The sequence below is a fragment of the Balaenoptera borealis genome (assembly GCF_965194805.1).
Source record: "Balaenoptera borealis genome assembly, chromosome: 9".
Lineage (NCBI taxonomy): Eukaryota > Metazoa > Chordata > Mammalia > Artiodactyla > Balaenopteridae > Balaenoptera > Balaenoptera borealis.
In genome coordinates, this window is record NC_138873.1 from 69,910,115 (window position 1) to 69,937,176 (window position 27,062).

The following is a 27,062-nucleotide window of genomic DNA, read 5'->3' on the forward strand; positions in this document are numbered from 1 at the left end:
TTTTACAGGAAAAGCTTAGATAGAAAAAGTTAAATGATAATCTCCAGGTTAGAAATGTAGATACAATTTCTAGCTCCTAGTATTTCTAGCACTGTTCTTAAACTGCTCCAATAAATTCCCTAATTGTTAACCACTGCTCTGCTCAACTTGTAGCAAAATGTTAATAATAATGGCTATGATACAATTTTAAAGAAACAACTGTTTCAAGTTACCTCCCATCTGGCAAGACCAAATTGGAAACTTATCATATATATATATATATATATATATATATATAAATGTTCTACAGGAGATTTTAAACATCAGATACACTCTACTATTCGAATAATGGAGATCACTTTTAAATGCATTTACATTATTGTGGGATTTTAGTGCATGCAATATGTTATTATTTTTGAAATCCACAAACCCAGCATTTGTTTTATTACTATTTCATGTAGCACTGGTCAATAAAAACAATTTACATGTTGTAAGACTAATCACTTAAAACTAATACAGGAAATTATCTTCATGCTGACAAAAAGAAATACTGTTTCATACATTAAAAATAATTTTAAAGTGATAAATATCTGATGTTGCACACCCTCCAAATTAAGTCCAACTTGTACGAGATTCCACTTTCCCAGAATTATTAATCCTGATTATAAATACTGCTGGTCAAGACTATTTACAGCAATAAGCCTTAAATCCATCAGTGGAAACTGTTACCTGAAAAATGTCTTTCAGCAAAGCCAGACTTTAATACTTTTCACTGACTAAAAAGCTAACTTTAGTTACAAATGAAAGAGTTCCTTTCATGAGCATCTTATTAAAGTTTTTTTTTTTAATCTACGATAAATTTTTAAATCTGAAAGACCAATTAAGAATGAGTGGTTACGGTCAGGATGGTGAAATTAGTAAATTTCAACAATTCTTTAAAACTAGGATTCAAAGGAATGATAGAATCTCTAATTATGCCATAGGTATTCACCAGACCTATATTACCTTAAGTGGGTGGCTTTCACCTTGCATTTATTCCCAGACAAGTCACCATGCAATCTCACAAAGTTTTTTTGTTTGTTTTTGGTTGTTTTGCTTTTTAAGATAATGAACCGCCATCAAATAATTTGCGACAATAAGGTGCATAGAACAATGGAGAATTTCTGGTATGGGATCAAGTATCCCTGATCTTATAAAGAAAGATTTCAGAACTTGGAGGCCAAAAGTTAAGTGAAAATGTGATCTACTCTGAAATGCTAAAACGGTCCACCATTGTTCGACCTCAAGTTCAGTATCTTAATGAAACAACTTCTGTATCATGACATGTTCACAAGCTAACTCTAAATGTGACCCGTATAAATTCTTTCTCTTCCTCAAGAAGATAATCTAACCAATCTTGACCACAGCCAGCAGCAGCACCTTGAAATTTCAAACGTAACTGGAGGGTAGGTAATCAAGTCCAAATGTAGACACAAACTCCCCCATTTCTATCAAGCAAACAGTGCTATTAACATTCCAAAACCTGGTTAGAACGCAGTTACTGGAAAGCAGTGTCCTTGTGCAAGAAAAGGAAGGAAAGGCCTGAAACTGACCTGAGCACGGGTCCACATGAACCTCAGTCTTCTCTGTTCCACCGGGAGGCCAAACAGGGAAGGCTCCAAATAATAGGGGGGTGGGGAGACGGGAGAGGAAGGGCAGAGAGGAAACCACACTCCTCCAAGGGTGAAGGCAAAAGAGAAGCGGACTCTGGAAAAGCCGCTGCACAGGGACATCCGAACCTAGGATACACATACAGGGACAGCTTCTCTCCACCGAGGAGAGCAACCTTTACCATGGAAGAGGTGCTCCTAGCAAGTAAAGGCAGGAAGGGACAACCTCCACGCCGCCTACCCCCGAACGTCTCGCCCAGCTAGAAGGGGTCGGCGGGGACTGCTCCTCGGAACATCAACAAAGGCCCCTTCAGTCCTAAGGCGAAACTCGAACAACAAAGGCCCGGAGACAGCGAGAACGGGGCCGGGGGCGGGACGGATGAAAGCAAAAGGAGGCAAAGGAATCAAACCAGTGGGGGCGGAGGCCCGTTGGAGTGGGAAGCGGGGGCGCAGAGGCGGGGGGCGCGGTAATCCCCAGTGCACAATAAGAGGAGGAGGAAGGGGACCTGGCCTCCGTTCCCCCCTTACCCTCTCCTACGGCGGAGAGGGCTCCAGTCCTCGCAGTCTGCATCTCTCGGCCGCGGGGACCGCGCAGTCCCGAGTTCGGGGAAGGAAAGGGGAGGGGGGATTTTCCGCCCTGACCACAACTCCCTTCCCCCAGCCGGGAGCCGCCGACAACAACCGCCACAACGGCAGCCACACAAAGGCGCCTTCCTCGTACTCCCCCGCTCCCGCCCGGGCGGCGGCGCAGACGATGCCAAGGCAGCGAGGACCACCGCACAGCCGCCAAGCGCTCGCTCGCCCTCTTCCCCCTCTAGCAGGGGGAAAGGGGGAGGGGACCCCAGGCGCCCTCACCTGGCACAGCTGCTGACAGTACTCCGTGGCCGCCTCCACGGCCGGCACCCGGCTCTCCCGCAGCTGTCGCTCCAGCTCCTGGAGCCGCTCACCCAGGCGCTGCAGCTCCGCGGCGCAGCCGCCTCCGCCGCGACTCAACCTCTCCTGCTCGGCCTCTTCGTCCGCCATCTTCACACCCCGCTCCGTCGCGTACGCACCTGGGTCACGTGATAACACAATGCCACGTTCGGCGGGGTCACGTGCCGGGCGCGCTCGCACGCCGCCGAGCACGTACAAAGGGCCCGGTGGGGAGGATGGGGGGCGGGGAGAGTGGCGCGAGGGAACCCGAGGGAGGTGAAGGGAAGGGGAAAGGAGGAGGGCGGGGTTGGGCGGTGCGGAAAACCGCGGTTTACTTACCCCCAGCGGGAAGTGGGCAGCAGCGGACGAAATGGGCGGACCGGTGGAGGCCTGTTCTCGGTCACGTGAGCGCCGCGACGCGGGGAAAAGCCTGGGGAGGGGCTGTCTTCTCGACCGTCCGGATCCCGGCGTGGGTTCCCCAGTCTCCGAAGCCTTCTACGGACATATGCCCCAGTTCCCCAAGAGGACGGGTGAGGGAGAGCTCTGGTTGGGCTGGGGCAAGGGCTGCATTTGCGATTGGCCCGAAGGCAGGCCAGAGGCAGGGGAAGTGGGAGCAGGTAAAACCCACCCATGGACAAAGAGCGTGAGAGCCAAAGCGGGACTATGAACTGTCAAAATTGTCTCTGACTTCTCACCAGGAGGGGGAGGCGGGATCCAGTGCCTGAGGTACCAGATCTCGTCCCACTCCCCTCCTCGTCAGTCCCAAGAACGCCTCTCCCTTGGAAACACAATCTCTAGGGGGTTGAGGCAACAAAGAAAAATAACAATTGGGTCAGAGCAGAATGAGGTCCAATCCACAGTCTGGAGAACGGAGCAAACTCATGAAAAGCATAGCTTAAAAGATTTCAGACTGTGAAATTGTGGACGTTGGAACCAGGTGATTTTTAAACCACGAAAACATTTCTGGAATAAGTGATAGGCTACTAATCTGTTCCGCCGCGATTTAAGACTCTCCTACACACAACAGAAATCACCGCCACATAAAACACGCTCTATATGAAAGCTCTTGAAAAGAAAGTAGGTCAAGAAAAAAAAAAGAGCAATAAGGACTCCATTAAAAATCACAACTGAGGGGAAGTTGTTAAAAAAGAACAGGGTTATCGAGAGTTATTACAAATTCAACAGCATTTTTTTCCTGGTGCTGCAAATAGAGATGGCATTCTGAACCATATTTTATTTACAACCTGGAAAGAATGAACACTTGGCACTTGAACAGAACAGTAGAAGTAGTACAAAAATTCAAGTGCTTAAGCCTAAAGTTCAGAATAAAACAAATATTTTGTTAGTAGTCAAAAATTAGACAAAAGGCTAATCTTTCTTACAACTTGTCTACAGAAATTCAGAAACAATGATAGTGATGAGGCATCTGGAGATTTCTAGTATTAATAGAAAATGTTCTAGACAGTATGTTGTCCAGAGTGAATGTTTGTAATGCATCAGTGATGGCGATGTTTAAGTGCCATTATATAAGATGAGTGGGCACAAATGAACCCCTTATAAAAACCATTATCAGCTAAAATAATAGTACAGCATATGTGTGCTGATATTACATATTAACAATACAGGTTCTTCAAATAGTTACAAATGGAAGAGGCTGGGGAGTACACTCAAGGGCTAAGGAACAAAGATATAAAAGTATCACTGAGAGCTTAAAAAGCAACGATTAAGGCAGCTAATGGATTTTAATATTTGCAGCTCACTCTTCCAAGTGAAGTATTTTAGATGTCCAAACAAGATTTCTCCAATGTATGTTATCTTAGGATAACCGTTAAAATATAAAAAATGAGAAATATGAGATTAGCCACATATACCAGTAAATTCAAGGACATCTAAGGCATCAAAGGCTAGCAAGACACATTTTCACTGCAAGTATAATGGTTTACACCACACCTCATCTATAGAAAGAAAGAAAAAAAAGAAAGGAAAATATATCCAAAGAGAAATGTATCCACTTATTGATTTAAAAAAAAAGCCCGACTGTAGGTCATTTCCACTTCCTGCCCATGATAGCCCTAAAACCAAAAAGATTTGATTAGCAAATTGATTCTGAGCATTATCACTGTCTTGCAAATGTCCCTCAGCTTGGACGACTAAGTCCTTCACTTTTATTTGGTATCTTTCCCCCCACCTTCCCCTTCCTGCATTCCTCCGTATTAGAATCTATAGAAAATGTAACGACTAGGAGTGAGTGGTGTAATTCACGACCATTTATTGAGTATTTATGCCCAGGCACTGCTTGATATGGGGAAAATCAAAGGTGAATGAAAACTGTCCCTGCCTTGAGGAAGCTTACAGTTTTGAGGAAGAGTGACCTGCAATGGCAGTTCGTATGACAAGTGTTCTATTATGAGAATGCATGCAGATTCAATTCGCAACACCAAAGTCGTCTAAGGTGCTAGCTGGAATGTCCATCGAATCACTACAGAAGTGCAGGGTTTTTTAATTAAATGAGGGCTGGAAATACTTTCCCTTGACAAGTCGACCTTGTCTTCGAGACCTCAGAAATTTCATTCTTATCCATTAAAAAAGTGTATCAACAAGTACACATGACGTATTGTACTTACATCCATTTGTTCTTGTAATAACACTGTCAGTTCACGGGAATCATTGCACACACGCGCACACACACCCCTACTTACTGAGACGTTCCTGGGGGAATTCGGAGGCCCGTTCCATGGAGAAAACAAGCATAAGCCCCGGGGCCAAGAGACTTGGCGTCTCTGGGGACCTCAGTGTCTGCGCCGCGAGTGCCCTTGCCCATTTTGGACACAGCGCGACTGCTATGGACGTGATACAATCATATGGACCTTCAGTCCCAAGGGACTCGATTTCAGAGTAAATCTGGGAGACAGAAAAAGCCCCCCACCCCACCCCTGCGATCAATAAAGCCGGGGAGACCCTTAGGGGACAGAGGTCGCTGCATCCAGGCCGCGCCTGCCTGCCTGCTTCGCGAGTTTCCCGGGCTGCCCCGGCCCCCAGCTCGCTAGTGCACTTTTTTTTTTCCCCCTAAAATTCTTGAAATAGCAGGGCCTGGGGGCAGGAAGGGCGCTGGGCTGTGCCTGCTAACAGAGCCAGAGGGCCGCGCCAGGGATGCGGCGGGCGCGGCGGACGGCTCAGGGCTGAGGCTGGGCACGTCCTTCCGACCGGGGCGCCGAGCAACCCCAGCACGCGGGGAGAGAGCGCGGGCCTCAGGGGGCGGAGAGCGCCCCGCCCTCCCGCCGCCGTTTCTCCCTTCCCCGGCTGTCTCCCGGGGCCCCGGCCACCGGGAAGGTGCGCGGGGCTGGAGCCGGGCTGAGGCCGCCTCCGATCTGCTCGGCTAACCGTGTCCTCGGGCCCCCACTCGGCCGAGGAGGAACGGGACTCCCCTGGCGCGGCGCGGCGCTCGATCGCCTGGCAGCTGCGCGGGTGCTCGCGCTCTTCGTCCAGGGGCCGGCGCTCAGCAGCCCCAGCCCCGGCATCTGCCGGCACGGCTCTTCCACCCGGCGCTGTGGATCGAGGCCACAGGGCGGCTGTGGCTCGTGGTTCGGGAGCCGCGGGCGCCCGGGGCCTCCAGAACGAGGGATGCTGGAGCCTCTCCAGGGCGCGGCGGGGCTCCGGGGCTCCGGAAACCGACAGGGCGGGGATGCTAGAGTCTGTCCTGCGGAGGCCGCGACGCGGGCACGGCTGCTGGGTCTTGGGCGGGTTCTACCTGCTCTCATCCGAGGGGCTGGGCCGCCAGGCCCCAGACAGGCCGCCTGCTGGATCTCAGAGGTGAGGGCCGGAGTCTGTCTGGGGATCGGTCCAGCAGAAAGTCCCCCTGGAGTCTGGGAACCACTTCTGTGTCCGCAGACACAAAGAGGGAGCATGGGTTGAAGGTCTATTGGGATCGGTTAAAAACACACCACACTTTCCCAAGGAAAACATTTTTCATGAGAGGAGCAGCGACTGGAGTCCAATCAAAGTTGAAAACACGAGGCAGGTGCTGTGCCACATATTGAAATGATTCCAAAGGCACCGGAAACGCTGGGCCCGCATTTAAAACGATTAATTCTAGTCCTTGCGTTCTTCCCAGAAAGAAGATAGCATGTATATTTAAATAAACAGGTAGTTAAATGAGGAGAGAGATTTGTATTGCCTATTCGGATTTTTTTTTTCTTTCCATGAGGAAAAGCCAGGTGCAGATGAGAAAGAGTAATACCATTCTAAGGAAAATGCTTTTAATAGAGCCTCAATTATTCAAACGTAAATTAACCGCGAAATAAAGCAAAATAAATCTTGGAAGCATAAATGTGGCATACGCTATCTCTGTAGAGAACCCCTGAGTTGATTCACAGCATCTCTCCCAAGAAGAAATATAGAAATTGCCTTTAGAAAGGCAATATAGAAGTGCCTTTTTCTTATATTTCTAAGTTTTCATCATTGTATCTCATTTACCTCATTGGAAACCCATCAGAGAGCATCACTTTTGTGGTATCTGGATTTTAAAAAATAGGGCTGTCAAAGTGTGTTGAACTTGGAAATGCACAGGTCTCTCTTCCCATTTTAGGACATCAACTTCTTAGGAGTTTTGCTGATTTCTGTGATTCTTTTTTTTTTTAAATTTATTTATTTTTGGCTGTGTTGGGTCTACGTTTCTGTGCGAGGGCTTTCTCTAGTTGTGGCAAGTGGGGGCCACTCCTCATCGCGGTGCGCGGGCCTCTCACTATCGTGGCCTCTCTTGTTGTGGAGCACAGGCTCCAGACGCGCAGGCTCAGTAGTTGTGGCTTACGGGCCTAGTTGCTCCGCGGCATGTGGGATCTTCCCAGACCAGGGCTCGAACCCGTGTACCCTGCATTGGCAGGCAAATTCTCAACCACTGCGCCACCAGGGAAGCCCCCCTCTGTGATTCTTATAGACGTATTCATCAATATAACAACAGTGGCAGTAATAATAATTCAATTAACATCAATTTGAGTGTTTAGTGTTCTATTCATATACTGGAGCAGGATCAGTCCCACCAAGCGCTTACCCTCTATCGTACCTTTACAAAAATGTTCACTTGCTCACTATTCCTCACTCCACATTCTCACCCTCTTGACTTCCTCTCTAACCAGGGCTCCTCTGTGAAGTCTTCCTTTGTCTTCCTGGTGGAGTGAAGTCTGGATACATCTGTCACCAGAGTAGAGTTGACTGATTTGTTCTGCTTTCCCTTAGCCCACCACCCCCCTTCCCATACAGAAATAACCACCCTTTAAAACTCCTGTAGCTTCGATCTACTACTTACTGCATTTTATTTTTTTTAATGTCATACCATTTTTTTTATTGGAGTATAGTTGCTTTACACTGCTGTGTCAGTTTCTGCTGTACAGCAAAGTGAATCAGCCAAACATATACATATATCCCCTCTTTTGGATTTCCTTCCCATTTAGGTCACTGAGTAGAGTTCCCTGTGCTATACAGTAGGTTCTCATTAGTTATCTATTTTATACATAGTAGTGTATATATGTCAATCCCAAGTCTCCCAATTCATCCCACCCCCCACTGCATTTTAATTCGAAATTCCTCATCTTGCCTTTTATTATAGTTAGTCTATAGATGAGCCTTGCTCATGAGCTTGTAAGCCCTTTGAGGGTAGACACTGTGTCTTATATCCAGGCTCCCTTCTCTAATATTCCTTGGCACATTTCAAGGTAAAATTAAGTAGTCAATAAATGCCCATTGAACTAAATTCAATTCAGTTTATTTTTGACTGTCATAGATATAGATTTACACTTATCCTCATATTATCTAAAATATCCTAGACTCTACAGGATGAGCAATGATGCTCTTTAAACTTTAGGAACTTATTTACAACTGCCTTTCAAATATTTTGGGGACTCTACTTTTTATCAACAAAATTATCTATAATCAAAAGTTATAGCAAGTAGACCCAAAAGAAGGCAAGATAGATGCTCAGTTGTTACACTCTATCAGATGAACTGCAAAAACACAGGCTCTAGCTTTCTCTTTCACAAACTTAATCTGTGCTTTAGATCTAATTTAATTTTGTCTTTTCTCTTACATTTTGTCACAATATTGATTTTTTTTACTGTCTTCTCAAGAGAGTCTAAATTTCCAGTCCAATTGTTTTCTTAACATAACTGAATCTTTTCTCAATTTCTTTACCACGAGTTTACCCACTAACATCTACTGCATGCTTAATATGGGACCTTACTACCATCCTAGAAATCTAAGGAGAAAATAAATGTAAGATTACCTCTCAGTCCAGGTAGGGCTTATCCTTCAGGATCTGAATTATCTTACAGCAGAACCTCTAAAACTTTAGTGTGCATAAAGATCACTTGAATAATTTGACTTAAAGGCAGATTCCCAGGCCACACCTCTAGAAAGTCTGATTAAGTAGACTGGAGTTGGGCCCTAGAAACCTGCTTTCTAACCATCACTTCGGGATCCTTCAGATCATACTGTTCTAGACCTGTAGTTGTCTAATTTCTGCCTTCCCTTCCTTCCCTCTGACTCATGGCCCTTGTACCAATTTTGTAAAAAAAGAAAGAAAGAAAAAAAAAGCCTAAACACCTTCCTTCTTGCTCCACCCACGACCAACGGGCACAAAGCACTTAAAAAAAAAAAAGTTCTAGCTAACTCTTCATAATTTGTTCTAATCATCCTGTTATCCAAAGCCTTTGTTTTGTGAATCATTTGACTCCTAAGCCCCTAGTTCAGTGTGCTCCCATGTGCAGCACATGGGAGGTGTGTTCTCAATAAACGTGCATTTTTCAACCTGTTCCTCATGCATTCCCTAGCCAGGCTATTTGTTGAGCAGAAGAATATGATTACTTCTTAACAGCTCTATCAGAAGTGGTGTGAAGGGGTAGGGGAAGAGAGTTCAAAGTTTTGTCTGTAATGGACTTCCCTGGTGGTCCAGTGGTTAAGACTCTGCACTCCCAATGCAGGGGGCACGGGTGCAATCCCTGGTCAGGGGCTTAAGATCCCACATGCCTGGTAGGGGAACAGGCCGAGCGGCCAAAAAAAAAAAAATTCTCTCTGTATTTATAAGTCTTAATGACATGTATTTTTTTATACATATAAGGGTAAGTGGACAGGGAAGAAAGACAATGTAAAATTTGATTTGTAAATTCCAAATATCCATGGTTCTGAGACTTCCTAAAATTGCTAATTAGGTGCCATTAATTTTAAAATTATAAATTTTATAAAATTTTCAAACAGCAAAGAAAGACATAAAATAGAAAATAAACGTCTTCCTCCATTCCTAACCTCCAGGATCAAGTCCCACCCTGCCACTTGACTCAGCAATGGTTTATTTATTCTTAAGAATTTTCTTCTTTTCCCTGGCGGTCCAGTGGTTAGGACTCTGTGATCTCACTGCCAAGGGCCCAGGTTCAATCCCTGGTGGGGGAACTAAGATCCCATGAGCCCCACGGTGGCAAAAAAAAAAAAAAATTTTCTTCTGCACATATAAGCAATATGTGCTTATCACCACTGCTTTCTTAACAAATCTACTCATACCACTCAGCTGGACAGTCTTCCACTTTACTTTTTTCTCTTAAAAATTAATTTACAAATTTTCCATATCATCATTCTTTGTAATGACCCTAAGATATTCCATGGTATAAATGAAGGTAATTTAATTAATTATTTCATGGATGAACAAGTTGGTTTTTTTCTCTTTTCTTTTTTTTTAACTATGAAAATGCTGCAGTGACCTTCCTTGTGCATATATTTGATTATTTGAGCAAGTAAGTATGTATGGGATAAATTCCCCAATGAAGACTTGCTGAATCAAAGCAATTTGTGATTTTAATTTAGTCAGATGTTGCTAAATTGCCCTTCCAAAATATTGGACCAGCTTATAGTCCCATCAACAGTGTAGAAAAGGACCGGTTTCCCAGGAATTCTTAGTAGATCTATGTTTTGTCAAGCTTTTAAAACAATTTCATAATTTAAAAATAATAGCTCATTTCGATGAGCATTTCTTAAATTTTGGGACAAACTGAGGATCATTCTTAAATTGAAGTATAGTTGATTGACAATATTATGTTAGTTTCAGTTATACAGCATAGTGATTCAGTATTTTTTCAGATTATATTCCATTATAGGTTACTACAAGATATTGGATATACTTCCCTGTGTGATACAATAAATCCTTGTTGCTTCTCTGTTTTATGTATGGTAGTTTGTATCTGTTAATCCCGTACCCCTAAATTTCCCCTCCCCCCACTTTGGTAACTGTAAGTCTGTGACTCTATTTCCGTTTTGTATATACATTCATTTGTATTATTTTTTAGATTCCACATATAAGAGATATCGTATAGTATTTGTCTTTCTCTGTCTGACTTACTTAACTAAACATAATATTCTCTAGGTCCACCCATGTTGCTGCAAATGGAAATATTTCATTCTTTTTTATGGCTGAGTAACATTCCATTGTGTGTGTGTGTGTGTGTGTGTGTGTATAGCACATCTTAAGCCAATCATCTATTGATGGGCATTTGGGTTGCTTCCATGTCTTGGCTATTGTAAATAGTGCTTCTATAAACATAGGGGTGCATGTATCTTTTCAAATTAGTGTTTTCGGTTTTTTCCAGATGTATATGCAGGAGTGGAATTGTCAGATCATATGGTAGTTCGACTTTTAGTTTTTTGTAGGAAGTTCCATATTGTTTTCCATAGTGGCTGCACCAATTTACATTCCCACCAACAGTGTAGGAGGGTTCCCTTTTCTCGACACCCTCTCCAGCATTTATTGTTTGTAGATTTTTTGATGATGGCCATTCTGACAAGTGTGAGATGATACCTCATTATGGTTTTGATTTGCATTTCTCTAATAATTGGTGATGTTGATCCTCTTTTCCTGTGTCCTTCACTTTTTGGCAAAATTTTCCATTGCGTTGTGAGGTCTTGGAGCTTCCAATCAAGTCTATATCATTCTCTGCAGACTAAATAAATTATAAATTTAACTTCACTCAATATCCGTATTGCTTTTAGCAAACTCACAATAGAAAATTTCAGATCTTTCTATAAATATTTATTGAAGGGGGTCTATGCAAGTCACAATTTGCAAGAATGATGAGAAAATATAAAGATGATAAGACACTACTCATGCTCTAATGATCTTATTTTCTGAGACATTAACCATCTTTGGAGCATCCTACCCTGAATGGACTTGCTCTGAGAACTGCCTGGCACACTGTCCCAGAAATTTGGGATTGGAATGCAGGGTCATTTGATCTGTGTGTGGAACTAAATGGATGGAAATAACAAGGCATATCTCTGGAAAGTGTGTTGCTGCAGGGTTTAAGGAGAAGCAGAGAAAGCCAATGTTGGGGCAGGAAATAAAGCTGACGTGTAGAAAAAAGTGGAGCCCTTGTGGTCCCAAAATGCTTGTGACCCAGGGAGTGGCTTCCATGAAACCTGACAGCCTTGTAGTCCCCACCTGGCCCACACGTGTGAGTTAATAATTTCCCTCCTTTTTACTTACCTTTACTGTGAAAAGAGTATAGGTCAGTTGTAATTAACAGAATGTTGACTCAGACAGGGAAATTAAATAAATAGCTATAAGACAAACGAGAAAGTAAGAAGCATCTTAGGTAAATGAAATGTGTAGAGAACGGTTCAGCATGCATGACTGAAAAGAGTTTGTGAAGGTCAGTAAGTGGGATTCAGCACTAGAAAGGTAGGTTAGAGCTGCACCATTTGGTGGACATTATGGCACCACTGACTGTTTTTCTTTTTGGCTGCGCCGCGAGGCTTGCGGGATCTTAGTTCCCCAACCAGGGATCCAACCCGGGCCCCAGCAGTGAAAACGCCGAGTCCTAACCACTGGACCACCAGGGAATTCCCACCATAGACAATTTTGAACAGCAAAGTGACATGATAATAATAACTGTTACCATCTATTGAGTGCTAATAAAGTGCCAGGGAAAAACATTTTATGTGCATATTTTCATGCAATTGCAACAATTATAGTTTGTAGAAATTATTAGTATCCACAATACAGATAAGAAATAGGGAATGAAAGATAAAGTGGCTTAAATAATCCTCCACCCTTAGCTCACTGCAGATTTGGGGGCTCAGCTCTTCTAAATTACGTTGCCTTAAAGTCAGTGTTGTCCTTTAGAAGAGCAGCTCTAGCTGGAAATCCTTAGCACAAAATAGAAGAAGAGGCAGAAGGTAAAGAGGCTAATTAAAAAAATCTTTCTCTCGTGAAATGTCTATTTAGGTCTTCCGCCCATTTTTTTTTTTTTTAGTTGAGCTGCATGAGCTGTTAGTATATTTTGGAGATTGATCCTTTGTCCGTTGCTTCGTTTGCAAATATTTTCTCCCATTCTGAGGGTTGTCTTTTCATCTTGTTTATGGTTTCCTTTGCTGTGCAAAAGCTTTTCAGTTTAATTAGGTCCCATTTGCTTATTTTTGTTTTTATTTTCATTACTCTAGGAAGTGGGTCATAAAAGATCTTGCTGTGATTTATGTTAAAGAGTGTTTTTCCTATGTTTTACTTTAAGAGTTTTATAGTGTCCGGTCTTACATTTAGGTCTTTAATCCATAGGGAGCTCAGCTCGGTGCTCTGTGATGACCTAAATGGGTGGGAAAGGGAGGGGGAGGGAGGTCCAACAGAGAGAGGATATATGTATACCTATAGCTGATTCACTTCATTGTACAGCAGAAACTAACACAACATGGTAAAGCAATTATACTCCAATAAAAAATAAAAATAAAAAAAAGAAACCCTTCTCTAGGAGAGATTTATGACAGCTGCTGGGGGATGACATTGGGAAGATAGAAGCTATACAAAGATTTCTTTGGCCAGTCTGAACAGCTGATGGCATGTAAAGCAAAGGGGAAGCAGAAAGTCAAAGCTGAACTCTAAGGCTTGGAACCTAAAACTTGGAAGAGCAGTAATGCCCTGAACAGAAATAGGAAAATAAGAGAAAGCTTAGCCTGGGACTTCCCTGGCGGTCCAGTGGTTAAGACTCCGCGCTTCCGCTTCAGGGGGCACGGGTTCCATCCCTGGTCGGAGAACTAAGATCCCACATGCCGCGCAGCGCAGGCAGAAATAAACAAAACAAAACAAACACACAAGAGAAAGCTTAGCCTGGGTGAGAGCAAGGGTGGGAGGGGACCTTGATGAATTCGTTTTGGGATGGAGATACCAGCAAAACATCTAGGTGACGCTGTCCGTCAAGCAGGTCGATGTGTGAAGGGAAAAGTTCAGATTGGAGATATTGATTTGGGATGAGATTGCCAAAGTAGAGGATATAATGAGAAGGTTGATGGCAGAAACTTAGAAAAATATTTAGCGTCCAAAGGGATTTCTAAAGAGGTCTAAGATCCAATATAACAGAACCACGTTATGTCGCTGGAGGCAAAACAAAGAATATAATTATCACTCAATATCAAGAGCAATTAAGACACAAGTTCAGGTCTTAAGGATCTGAGACTATATATCCCCAACCCAAGAAGTAGAAATTTAACAGTGACAAAAGTGTCAAAGGAAGTTATTTTCCAAAATAATTGTGCAGAAAATGGCTTTATGAGATCAGAGGTGGAAATGAAGAGCTTAGGCTTCAGTTCATGAAGGTCATCACTGCAGATATTCTGGGCATCGTGCAGACACACTGCAAGGCACATGTATTACACTGCAGTCATCGTTAACAGAACAAGGGAACCTAGTTCCCCGACCAGGGATGGTACCCGTGCCCCCTGCAGAGGAAGCATGGAGTCTTAATGACTGGACTGCCAGGGAATTCCTGGGCCTTTAGTTTTATTACTATGTTTTGAAGGGAAAGTATTTGGAGTAACTGAAAATTCTTAGTGCAAAAACCTTCTACAGAAAAGTAATGGTGGGGCTTCCCTGGTGGTGCAGTGGTTGAGAATCCGCCTGCCAACGCAGGGGACACGGGTTCGAGCCCTGGTCTGGGAAGATCCCACATGCCGCGGAGCAACTGGGCCTGTGAACCACAACTACTGAGCCTGAGCGTCTGGAGCCTGTGCTCCGCAATGGGAGAGGCCGCGACAGTGAGAGGCCCGCGCACCGCGATGAAGATTGGCCCCCGCTCGCCACAGCTGGAGAAAGCCCTCGCACAGAAACGTAGACCCAACACAGCCAAAAATAAATAAATAAATAAATAAATTAAAAAAAAAAAAAAAAAGAAAAGTAATGGTGATCGGTTACCCTTTTAAAGTAGCCTTTTGCATCCTATATATATATAGTTCAAGTATATGAAAAATACAAAATACTCCAAAAGCTTGTTTGTCATAAAACTAGTTTTCATAGTTATAGCCCTACAACCTCAAATAAATCTGTACAGAGTAGTTTCTAATAATTCTGTGAGGAGCGATACATATTGATCATTTGGAAGTTAAAAAATAATGTTTTGACTGCAACCTTGAAAGTTTATTTGAAGCACATTTGATTCATTTTTAAGTCCTGCTTTTACTCGTTTGACAGGAAACACAAGCAAAAAGAAAACATAAATTTCTCATGGTTTCTCTTTTCAGCTTTACTCCCCTGCTGTGTTGTGCCAGTCAGCACTCAGTAAGAAATGATTCTTACTTTCTAAATGATGCACCAAAGCTGCAGACAGTTGAGTGCTTGTAAGTGTTCAGTTACTTTCTACACTTGACATAGGGCAGAGCACCAAAGAAGGAAACCCTAGAAGAATGGAAATGACAGCAAGACCCTGGCATCCTGAGGCAGAGGTAAAAGAAGTTGCCTCCTTGGTTCACTGAATATTTCATATAAAACGAGTAACTCTTACTAGAAATCAAGCCACTTATCATTTGTCACTAATACAAAAGCGGAATAATATACCAGAAAGCCATTCTATCAGCAGAAATATTAAATAAGAAGGAAACATTAGCTCAGTCTTAATATTCCTTTATTGATGTAAGAGAATAAGTTTTCCCCTTAAGGGTATCTTTTAACATCTAAATTAATAAACAATTTCAAACATAGTATATTCATGGAATTTCATATTAATATTATACACAGTTAACAATTGTTTAAAACTGTGTCTGGGGCTTCCCTGGTGGCGCAGTGGTTGAGAATCTGCCTGCCAATGCAGGGGACACGGGTTCGAACCCTGGTCTGGGAGGATCCCACATGCCGCGGAGCAATTAGGCCCGTGAGCCACAATTACTGAGCCTGCGCGTCTGGAGCCTGTGCTCCGCAACGAGAGAGGCAGCGACAGTGAGAGGCCCGCGCACCGTGATGAAGAGTGGCCCCCGCTTGCCGCAACTAGAGAAAGCCCTCGCACAGAAACGAAGACCCAACGCAGCCAAAAATAAAAAAATAAATAAATAAATAAATATTGAAAAAAAACTGTCTGATTTAATTGAATAAACAAAACAAGAAATGAAAGAGGAGAAATAAAAACCAATACCGCAGAGATACAAAAAATCATAAGAGGAACAGTTATATGCCAATAAATTGGACAACCTAGAAGAAATGGACAAATTTCTACAAACATACAGCCTGCCAAGATTGAGTCAAGACGAAACAGACAATGATATCACTCATATGTGGAATCTAATTTTAAAAAATGATACAAATGAATTTATTTACAAAACAGAAACAGACTCACAGACTTAGAAAACAAACTTATGGTTACCAAAGGGGTAGCATGGGGAGGAGGGATAAATTAGGAGCTCGGGATTAACACACACACACTACTATATATAAAATAGATAACCAACAAGGACCTACCGTATAGCACAGGGAACTTTACTCAATATTCTGTGATAATCTATATTGGTAACAGAATTTGAAAAAGAATGAATGCATTTATATGTATAACCAAATCACTTTGCTGTACATCTGAAACTAACACAACATTGTCAATCAACTCTACTCCAATTAAAAAAAAAGAAGAAACAGACAAATTGAACAGACCAGTTGCTAGAAATGAAATAGAATCTGTGATTTTAAAAAATCCTTGCAAACAAAAGTCCAGGAGTAGATGGCTTCACTGAGGAATTCTACCAAATAAATAAAGAAGAACTTATACCTACCCTTCTCAAACTATTCCAAAAAATTGAAGATAATAATAAATAATAAATGCTGCAGAGGGTGTGGATAAAAGGGACCCCTCCTACACTGTTGGTGGGAATGTAAATTGGTACAGCCACTATTGAGAACAGTATGGAGGTTCCTTAAAAAACTAAAAATAGAGTTATCGTATGATCCTACAATCCCACTCCTGGGCACAAATCCAGAAACGATGAAAACTCTAATTCGAAAAGATGCACGCACCCCGATGTTCATAGCAGCACTATTTATAATAGCCAAGACATAAAAGCAACCTAAATGTCCACTGACAGATGAATCAATAAAGAAGATGTGATATATATATATATTTGAATGTTACTCAGCCATAAAAAAGAATTTACAGCAACATGGACCTAGAGATTATCATACTAAGTGACATAAGTCAGACAAAGACAAATATCATATGATATCACATGAATGTGGAATCTAAAATAATGATACAAATGAATATGAAGATTGATTCGATGCGAGAAAGACTTGATTGGCCATTGCTGGCTTTGAAGATGATAGGGAGCTACCAGCCAAGGAAATCAGGGCCCTCTAGAAACTGGAAAAGGCAAGAAAATGGATTCTCTCCTAGAGCCTCCAGAAGGAATGCAGCCCTGCCAAAACCTTGATTTTAGCACAGTAAGACCCTTTAGGACTTCTGACCTCCCGAAGTGTAAAATAACAAATTTGTATTGTTCTAAGCTACTAAGTTTTGATAATTTATTACAGTAGTCATAGGAAACTAACACAAGTGCTAATGTCATAGAAGGAAGGAAAATAGTTTTTAAACTGATTAATTTTAGTATAATTAGGATCAACAACTTGAAATTTTAAAGTAGACATATTTATGTTAGAAAAAATAACAGTAATTTGACTTAGATACAATGTATCAAAGCCAACTGCTAATGTGTTAGCAGTTGGAGGGAGGTCTATTTAATGTAAAGGACGTTATATTAAATAGACTCCAGATTCTTGATGCAGAGGGCGTTTCCGCGTTTGTTCAGTGGCATGATACTCAGAAGCCGAGTAAGCCTTTCAATCATGTTATTTGCGCTTTGTTCCCCTTTACTAAAATAAAGCATACTAAGAGGAGTCATATGCCCATTAGAGTGTGTTGAATTCAATCAACATAGCTGGATTTGGAACTTTAATTTCACTAGCAGTATCAGAAGGTTCACCTGTACCCATCTCTCTCTGGGGAAGATTGCCTTCCTGCGTAGTCTGATTTCCATAGTTACATAGAATGAGAACCTGGCCCCCTGAAAACAAGGTATTGATCTGGCCAGAATCTACCTTGTTCTTATTCATAAAAGCTATTTTCAGTTATAAGCATTTAAGGCTCTGAAAAATCACCCTGTTCTAAAGGAATATTAACTAAAGCTTGGAGTGATGCTTGTTGCCCTCATTTTTCTTCTCATATTTTATAGATTACCACATACTCAAGTATCATATTCTGCAAAAATAATATTAGCCTTAGAGAAGTTGAGAAGACTTGGACCTGACCAGAGGCCCTGCCTTTTCATAAACTGCAAATTTTAAATGGGCCTTATCTCCTTTTTGTTTTTTTTAATTTATTTTATTTATTTTTTAGTTTTGGCTGTGTTGGGTCTTTGTTGCTGCATGCGGGCTTTTCTCTAGTTGCAGCGAGCAGGGGTTACTCTTCATTGCGGTGCGCGGGTTTCTCACTGCGGTGGCTTCTCTTGTTGCGAGCACGGGCTCTAGGTACGCGGGCTTCAGTAGTTGTGGCACGAGGGCTCGGTAGTTGTGGCGCACGGGCTTAGTTGCTCCGCCGCATGTGGGCTCTTCCCGGACCAGGGCTTGAACCCATGTCCCCTGCATTGGCAGATAGATTCTTAACCACTGAGCCACCAGGGAAGCCCTCCCCTTTTGGTTTGCTGGTCCTTTTCAACAAAATACCCCTGACTCCAATTTATAAACCAAAAGGTGGGAGAAAGGGGAGAGGTAGACCTCTGAGAGCTTTTATGCAGAGGACAGATTGACTACAGAAGGGCCCAGAGATTTTATGGTTAGACTTACAATATGCCCAGTTTCTTGCAGAGATTTATTTCTAATTGCTAAATTTTATTCTCTACAAAGTGTTTACTCCTTTACTCCTTTCCTTTCTTTTCCTTTTCTCAACTATCTAAACATTCCCCTGTGGGTGGTGGGATGAATTGGGAGATTGGGATTGACATATATACACTACTATGAATAAAATAACTAATGAGAACCTACTGTAGAGCACAGGGAACTCTACTCAGTGTTCTGTGGTGACCTAAATGGGAAGGAAATCTAAAAAAGAGGGGATATATGTATACATATAACTGATTCACTTTGCTGTACAGCAGAAACTAACACAACGTTGTAAAGCAACTCTACTTCAATAAAAATTAATGAAAAAAAAAAAAAACGGGAAAGACAAAACATTCCCTAAGAAGTTTCCTTTACAACCGTATACATGCATATACATACAGCATTGCCATTTCAAACAATACTGAGTTCAATTTAGTGAGGATAACGTGTAAAAATAATGGCTACAAGTTTCTCTAGGTGGAAGGAGACTGCTCCTAGCCCTGTTGATGCTGTGCCATGTTAATATAAGTGAGAATTATTCTTTGGTAAACACTCAGCCATCAAATTCCTCCTGACAGGTGGCAGAAACCCGCAGGTGGGTTCCAGAACCCAAAGAAGTACTGCAGGTTGGACTGTGATAGGCTACGATAAAGGAAGAGGTAACCAGATGACGGAGGATTATACGAGGAAACTGATGTACAAAAAGTTTGCGGTTCTGGCATGACAGCTCGTTTCTGTCATCTCTGGATCTTTATACCTGGAGTTGTCTGGTTTTCAGTACCTGCACCCTTCATTGCTAGCTAGATTCTTTTGATCTGTAGGTCCATCCGTACACATATTTTCAACTTTCCTTAATGTTAACTATATATTTTCCCTTCTAGTAGTATTTAGTGCTATATTCTAACTCTAAAGTGTTACAATCATTTTAATAATTTGATCCTTATGTTTTTGACTTGTTTTAGTTTCATGACTTGGCGGTAGGTAATATAATCAGATAACCAAAGGCAACTTCATGGGTTTTTTTTGCAGCTTTTCCTCAAATATATTAGTTTGGTTTTGCCTTCCTGGAAAGCAAACGCTCTATCTTCAATCTCCTTTTAAGTGAAGGTTTGCTATGTAAAAATTACATAAAACCAAATTAGTCACAAAATATCCTCCTCTACTGTATTACCAAGGTAGAATGAGTGTGGAAGAAAAGGGTTCCAAATTTTCATGTTCCAGCTATGTGCAGTAAATGATTTTTTTTTCCTGAATTACATTTCCTTAAATCTTTTGTCAATTATTATTGAGGAGTGCATCATTTTCTCAGTAAAATAAACCAGAGCCTCTAAAAGAAGTTTCACAAAATACAATAGCAAGGATGAATTCAAACTCAATTTTAGTAAGTGCTGTGTTAGGTCCTTGGGGTTTTTGATTGATGATAAACCTGTGTATAGTACTTGTTAAATGTCTATTGATTTTTTCAGCCTCATGGTAAAAATCATTGCTTAGTGGAAAAACAATAGCAGTGAAATAAAATGAAAAGCAATATAATATTTATTTTTTTAAAGATTAATGGGAATACAATGAATGTAATAAATTCCTCTTGTAACATAGTTGAGTAGCAGTACTAAGAATGTAGAAAATATTGGGAGAAGAATGTAATATTAACCACTTAATAAAAAGCTTTATAACATATATATCTTCAGCAGCTAAATTTACTTTCCTGCAGCTCTTTGGATATAGATAATTTTCACTCATACAAACCTTTGCATTATTTACAATCAATTCAAAGTATTATGGTGATATAGAATTCAGCAAGAAAATATTAACTTCCTCCTCTGAATCTCCCCTGAGATCAACAGCTTGCAAACACATTCTTTGTTAGGGATGCACAGTCTCCGTTTTTTTAACACCAAGATAACAGCTACTCACACAGCTATTCTCTTACTTGATTAGGGGCAAAATGTCACCTTTGCTGAAAGCAAACCACTGCTTTTCACAGCAGTCAAATGATCAGAATTGCTCCTTACAGATATAAATTGTTAATGGATTTCTGTAGGAAAAAAAAAGTTGTTGATAGGGTAAGTTGTGGCTTGAGCTAAGAAATGGAGAAAACTGCAGGAATCTAGGACAAACATAATTTTATGATTCATTTTAAAATAATTATTTGAATTTATTACTAAATCCTGTTTCTCAAATGTATTCTTTTAATAAGTCCTTCAATGATTATTAGACTACCTTGGATATTGAACCAAATCACCATAATCTGCACCCAAAAGATGTTTCAAAATAGGAATGGATGTGGTCCCCTCTGTTTTCTTTTGTTTCCCTAGCCCATCCCCAATAGTGCTGTGGGATGGAAGTTAGGCCAGTGACGTCCCAAGGATAATGGAATTAGAGAACCAAGGCAGCAACTTCCTTTTCTTTTTGGCCACGCCCTACGCCTTGCCGGATCTTAGTTGCCAGACCAGGGATTGAACCCGGGCCCTTGGCAGTGAAAGCACAGAGTCCTAACCACTGGACCACCAGGAAGCTCCCAAAGCAGCAACTTCTTGTTTTTGTTCATTTGTTTCCTTGCTTTTAAAGTTTGAATATCCAGGACCAAGTATAAGGCAGAAAGGTTGGAAAAAATACTTGATAAGTGAGTTCCACTTTGCCCTGACCTCCTTTCATTCCTACCTGAGAGCTGTGAATGAAAAACATTGCCTGCCATATCAGTAAACAAAGGATGTCACAGCCATCAAGCCATCCCATTACAGCCACCAGAATGGTGAGCCCTGAGGCAACTCAGGATAGAGGCAGGGTACCCCCCAATCCCCCAACTAGCAGTCAGCCACTGCAGGCACTCCCAAAGGTACACCCTGAGGACACTCAGGATGCGAAAGCACAGGATACTGGCCCCAGATAGCTTGCAAATCAAAGGGATGATTTCAGTGAGCCCAGACTTTGCATCTTCCCGTACATAGAAAAGCACTAAATTCCTTAACTTGAGATAATCTGGTTTTCCTTAATTCCCAGTAATCGTTTGATGTTCCGACCACCTGGTCTTTGTTGCAAAAACTCCTGTCTATCCTGGCTCCCCCTCTCTTGCCTCCTCCGAGCAGTCTCTCAGAGTTATCTGACATGCTGTGTCCCAGGTTTAAGTCCTCAGTTTTGTCCGCCGAATAAAACATAACTCTCACCTTTTAGGTTGTGCATTTTTTTCAGTCAACAGAGCAAAAAGTTCTTTAAAAATTTGTTTTTTATCCTGCACTGGGAGAGGAAGAGTACATCGGAAAGAAAGCAAGAGTTAAATGTTGGTGAGTGGTCCCTTGAAAGGAGGCCTCACCTCTCCAAACAAAAGTCTGGGTTGGGAGAGGGATGATGTTGATAGACTATCCAGATCCATGTGGGCATCCAAGAGTGGGTATGTCTGGTGTCCTGCTTTGTGCCAGGTGGCCCTGTGGATCAGAGGAGATGCTTTGGGTGGCATAAACCATGAAGAGGCTCCCAGGAAGAAACTCAGTGGCACACAACTTGCTCTCTCTCCTGTTCTCACTCTCTCTTTTTAAGAACTGTGTAACAGATACCTCATTAATAGACTAGAAATATTTATACAGAGTATCAATGAATCAATCAAATGTTTATTGAATATTATGTGTGACCACCTTAGAAAACTATTGAGGAAGTGATTGTGCAGCCCATACATGTTTTTTTGTTGTTGTTTGTTTGTTTTTAATATTTTATTTATTTATTTATTGGCTGCTTTGGGTCTTCATTGCTGCGCACTGGCTTTCTCTAGTTGTGGTGAGCGGGAGCTACTCTTCCTTGTGGTGCGTGGGCTTCTCATTGCGGTGGCTTCTCTTGTTGCAGAGCACAGGCTCTAGGCGCCCGGGCTTCAGTAGTTGTGGCATGCAGGGTCAGTAGTTGTGGCGCACGGGCTTAGTTGCTCTGTGGCATGTGAGATCTTCCCAGACCAGGGCTTGAACCCATGTCCCCTGCACTGGCAGGCAGGACTCTCAACCACTGCGCCACCAGGGAAGTCCACGATACATGTTTTAAAAGCCAGAAAAAGGAAAAATTCAGAGTGGAATGAAATAAGATTCATGGAGGAGGTAGGTCTTGGGTGGAAGGCAGAGACATATTGGTTATTAGTAAAAATAAAACAAACCCAAAACACAAAAACCAAGCAAAGAAGGAACAGGTATTCGAAAGGATAATCTTTTATTTCTGGAATTCTCTCTAGGCTAAATCCAATCACTGCAGCATGGATGCATGCAGAAACTGAAAAGAATTAAGAACTAATGATAAACGACAACAACTCCTTTTTTCCTTAACTGATTCAATCGCGTAATGGGCAAAGAAGTGCTCTTTCTGAAGGTTCAGTTGTGGATATAGATATACAAGGAGACTTTCCCTTCAGCAGGCAAAAGGGCCAGGGGAGAATGACTGATCCTTACTTTTGTTTCTCTGGCTAGTCTTCAGGTGCAATTGTCAAAAAACACCCCAAATTATTCTGAAATGTAAATTTCCCAAATAGAAACAAACAGGAGAGTGCATTGCTGCTTATGTTCAGAACCAAGCACTGCAGTTTGGGGAAATTTTTCAGATGTCATGTTGTGAAATTGTGTGTGGGTGTGGTGTGGGTGTGTGCACGTGCACGTAAAGTTTACGATAAAGCCCTTGCACCTGTACCTCTATTGCTACATCACTTCTTTCGGGTGATTTTCCCATGGAACTTAGCCTCTGCATAACTATTTCATTGCTTGCTTCGAAAAGGTATTATGAAGCTGTTATGGACTGAATTATGTCCCCCCTCAACCCTGAAATTAATATGTTTAAGCCCTAACTTCCATTGTCATGGTATTTGGAGATAGGATCCTTGGGAGGTAATTAGATTTAGATGAGGTCATCAGGGTGGGACCCTCATGATGGGGTTAGTGACTTTTAGGAAGAGATGCCAGAGCTTGCCCTCTTTCTCTCCACCACGTGGAGACATAGCAAGAAGATGGCAATGCGCAATCCAGGAAGAGAATCCTCACCAGAACCCAACCATGATGGCACCCTGATCTTGGATTTCTGGCCTCCAGAGCTGAGAAAATAAATGTCTGCTGTTTAAGACCCCAAGTCTGTGGTATTTAGTTATGGCAGCTCCAGCAGACTGAAGCATTGGACTTGCCAGCATGAGGACGTTTTCTGAATGTCAAGTGGTTATTGACTTTTAGTCTGCAGGAATGCATTATGATGAACATAACTATAGCTTCTTGCTTCTTATGTGTCATGATGTCAGGGCTGGAGCTGGGTCTAGTCATAAAGTGCCAGTGACAAAGAGACACCAACTGTTACTTACTTGAGAGAGTATTGCTGAGAGAACAGAACTATTCACAAATGACAGAGAAGCCCTTAATGTTACCTCAGGGATTAGGGGTCTCACATCTTCCTCTGTTAGGGCCATGCTTTTACAATTTGTACAGATCACAAACTTTCTCTGCGAGTCTTGTGGAAAAATCATTTTGTACCCCTAATTATTGTCACATACACAGAGCTTAAGATTTTTTACTTGATGTGTGCCTAGTTTAATAAGTAGAGAGTCTAATGCTTATGATTTGAACCATCTACCACAGCAAAGGCCACAGTCTTGAAAAGTGTGGTATACAGAAACTTTAGGATGATCAGCCTGAAAGATTAAACTAATTCCAGGTTGGTCAACAGTTTGCTTTTTGTTTTTTGTTTTTGGTCACGCCATGCAGCTTGCGGGATCTTAGTTTTCCGACCAGAGATTGAACCTGGGCCACATCAGTGAAAGCACGAGGCCTAACCACTGGACCGCCAGGGAATTCCTGGTTTAAATTGGGTCTGAGGGCATGTGCAGGAGAGAAACTGCTTGAGTTATTAAGCCATTTATTAACTGGGAACATGAATTATCAGTCTCATCTTTTGGGAAAAGTCACATTATCCCATAAATTATTGTGACTGTGGTGCATATATAGAGAATCAGGGGCTGTCTGCATGAAAGTAATGGCTAGAAATTATAATCAAAGACTTGTAAAGCCAGCAATCCTTCCCTAAGTGCAAGTTCTCTTTATATGAAATTCTAATATACTTAATTTTATTTTTGCATGCATTTTGGTTATCATGAAAAATTTATTTCCAAAATAGGTGAATGATTATTTTGGGGTCAATTAAGGAAAGGAGAGAATTGGAAATAGAAAAAAGGAAAATGACAAAAGTATTCATGGCAAATTACAGACACAGGATTCTAGAAATTTTGATCTAGAGAAACAAAGGTGAAAAAAAATGCGAATGTTGGAACCAACCTGTTACATCTGTTAGAAAAGAGGACACTGAGATGCCCCTAAGGGGCGAATGAATCAGAAACTCCCTTCAGTGGGATTCTGGGGGCACAAGTAAAATTCCTGGGTAATAAAAGGAGAAAGGCTTTAACATTTGGGTAAAGAAGCAGAAACATGAAAAGGATAACTTTTAGGGTCTATATTATTATCTCCAGAAAGTCAAGCAAGTTTACCAGCATTTTCTTGAGACTGTAGGTGAAGGAGATTTTAAGAAGTTTCTAGTAAACAGGAAATGGTAAATGGAAATTAGTTGTATGGTGCCCATTATTACTCATTTAAAATGTTTCCAAGACCCAACTTCAACGCCAGTCCCTACCTAATAGGTCAAATGCATGGTGAAAGAAAGACTGTGTATGATAGATGTTTTTATATCTCTTCAGGTTCACAATCCCTTGGGGACTGATGTGTTTCAGAATTCAAAGACTTTTTTAAAGTCTTAATTTTAGAAAAATTGTATCTATCTATGTATATACACATATATATGTTTTGCTGAGAAATACTGAAGTGCTTGATTACTTGATTATGAGTTACTTTCCCAAACTCCACCAGAGGCCAGATAGATATAGAGAGAATATAATAATTATACATATTATATATTCTCTCTATACATATTATATATATATTTTTTTAAAAAATTAATTAATTTATTTATTTATTTTTGGCTGTGCTGGGTCTTCGTTGCTGCACGTGGGCCTTCTCTAGTTTCGGCGAGCGGGGGCTACTCTTTTTTGCGGTGCACGGGCTTCTCGTTGCAGTGACTTCTCTTGTTGCGGAGCACGGGCTCTAGACGCAAAGGCTGCAGTAGTTGTGGCACGCAGGCTCAGTAGTTGTGGTGCACAGGCTTAGCTGCCCCGCGGCATGTGGGATCCTCCCTGACCAGGGCTTGAACCCGTGACCTCTGCACCGGCAGGCGGATAAACCACTGCTTCACCAGGGAAGCCCCATATCATACTTTATATATAATAATTATTTACATACATATTCTGTCCCTCTCTCTCCCTCTCTCTCTCTCTCCAGATATATAAAGTTGATGATAAAGAGGCTAATTGAGCAATGAGAGTGAGTGAGCAGGTGGTACAGAGTGAATGGAAACAAAAGACAGAGCTCCAGGGCAGTGGTCTTCATGATATTTTCATAATAGATGTGCCCAGTCTATTTTTTAGGTTATAAAAAAATTTCGTGGTAAGTTTAAGTAGTTGCAAAGTGTATAAATTCCTCCATATTCTAAGTTAGATACATTTATTTATTAATAGTTAAAAAATTGAAGTGTAATTGACCTACAGCACTATGCTAGTTCCAGGCACGTGACATAGTGCTTTTTTTTTTTTAATTTATTTATTAATTATTTATTTTTGGCTGTGTTGGGTCTTCGTTTCTGTGCGAGGGCTTTCTCTAGTTGCGGCAAGCGGGGGCCACTCTTCATCACGATGCGCGGGCCTCTCACTATCGCGGCCTCTCTTGTTGCAGAGCACAGGCTCCAGACGCGCAGGCTCAGTAGTTGTGGCTCACGGGTCTAGTTGCTCCGCGGCATGTGGTATCTTCCCAGACCAGGGCTCGAACCCATGCCCCCTGCATTGGCAGGCGGATTCTCAACCACTGCGCCACCAGGGAAGCCCAACATAGTGCTTTGATATTTCTATATGTTACAAAATGATCACAGGTAACTTTGATATTTTACATTAAAATGGTTACATCACTCTTTAAAATGTATCATAATCCAAATATTATACCACCTTGATATGTATCATAAGCCATTTAAAAAAATACATAAACAAACTCTTCTTTAACTTCGGAGTTTTACATTGCTGCCTTTTCTTTTCAGACTTATTTCTCTTGCACTTCCCCACATACTTTTTATCCTAATGTAATATATCCTAATGTTTGAAAATCTTTAGTAGATAATTCTAACATACTTCTCTGCCAGAAAAATTATTTTCAGGGCCAATTTACCAAAACATACATATATTATGATTTGATAAATAATTATTAACATAAAACATTTTGGAAGTGCATGTGGAAACAGCTGTGATTCATATGATTGTCACTTCTATGCCAACTACA

General features: G+C 41.6%; 2 protein-coding genes across 2 annotated transcripts in view; one reads left to right on the forward strand and one right to left on the reverse strand.

Moving 5' to 3' along the window:
* The window catches only part of ZNF292 (zinc finger protein 292), a 107,073-nt gene extending 101,346 nt beyond the window's left edge, over positions 1-5,727 (reverse strand). Inside the window, exons 1-3 of the mRNA XM_082405918.1 lie at positions 5,240-5,727; positions 2,880-3,035; positions 2,484-2,680 (exon numbers count right to left, since the gene is read on the reverse strand). Of these exons, the coding sequence (XP_082262044.1) occupies positions 2,484-2,651 (168 nt within the window). The 5' untranslated portion in view covers positions 2,652-2,680; positions 2,880-3,035; positions 5,240-5,727. The remainder of the gene's footprint in view (positions 1-2,483; positions 2,681-2,879; positions 3,036-5,239) is intronic.
* LOC309634775 (uncharacterized protein) lies at positions 2,911-26,324 on the forward strand (the record flags this gene model as incomplete). Its single annotated transcript, XM_082405184.1, has 4 exons — positions 2,911-3,070; positions 5,725-6,350; positions 15,078-15,114; positions 15,208-26,324. 4 exons carry the CDS (start codon positions 2,911-2,913, stop codon positions 15,306-15,308), a joined length of 924 nt encoding a protein of 307 aa, XP_082261310.1. The 3' UTR covers positions 15,309-26,324.
* Between the last annotated feature and the right edge of the window lie 738 nt (positions 26,325-27,062).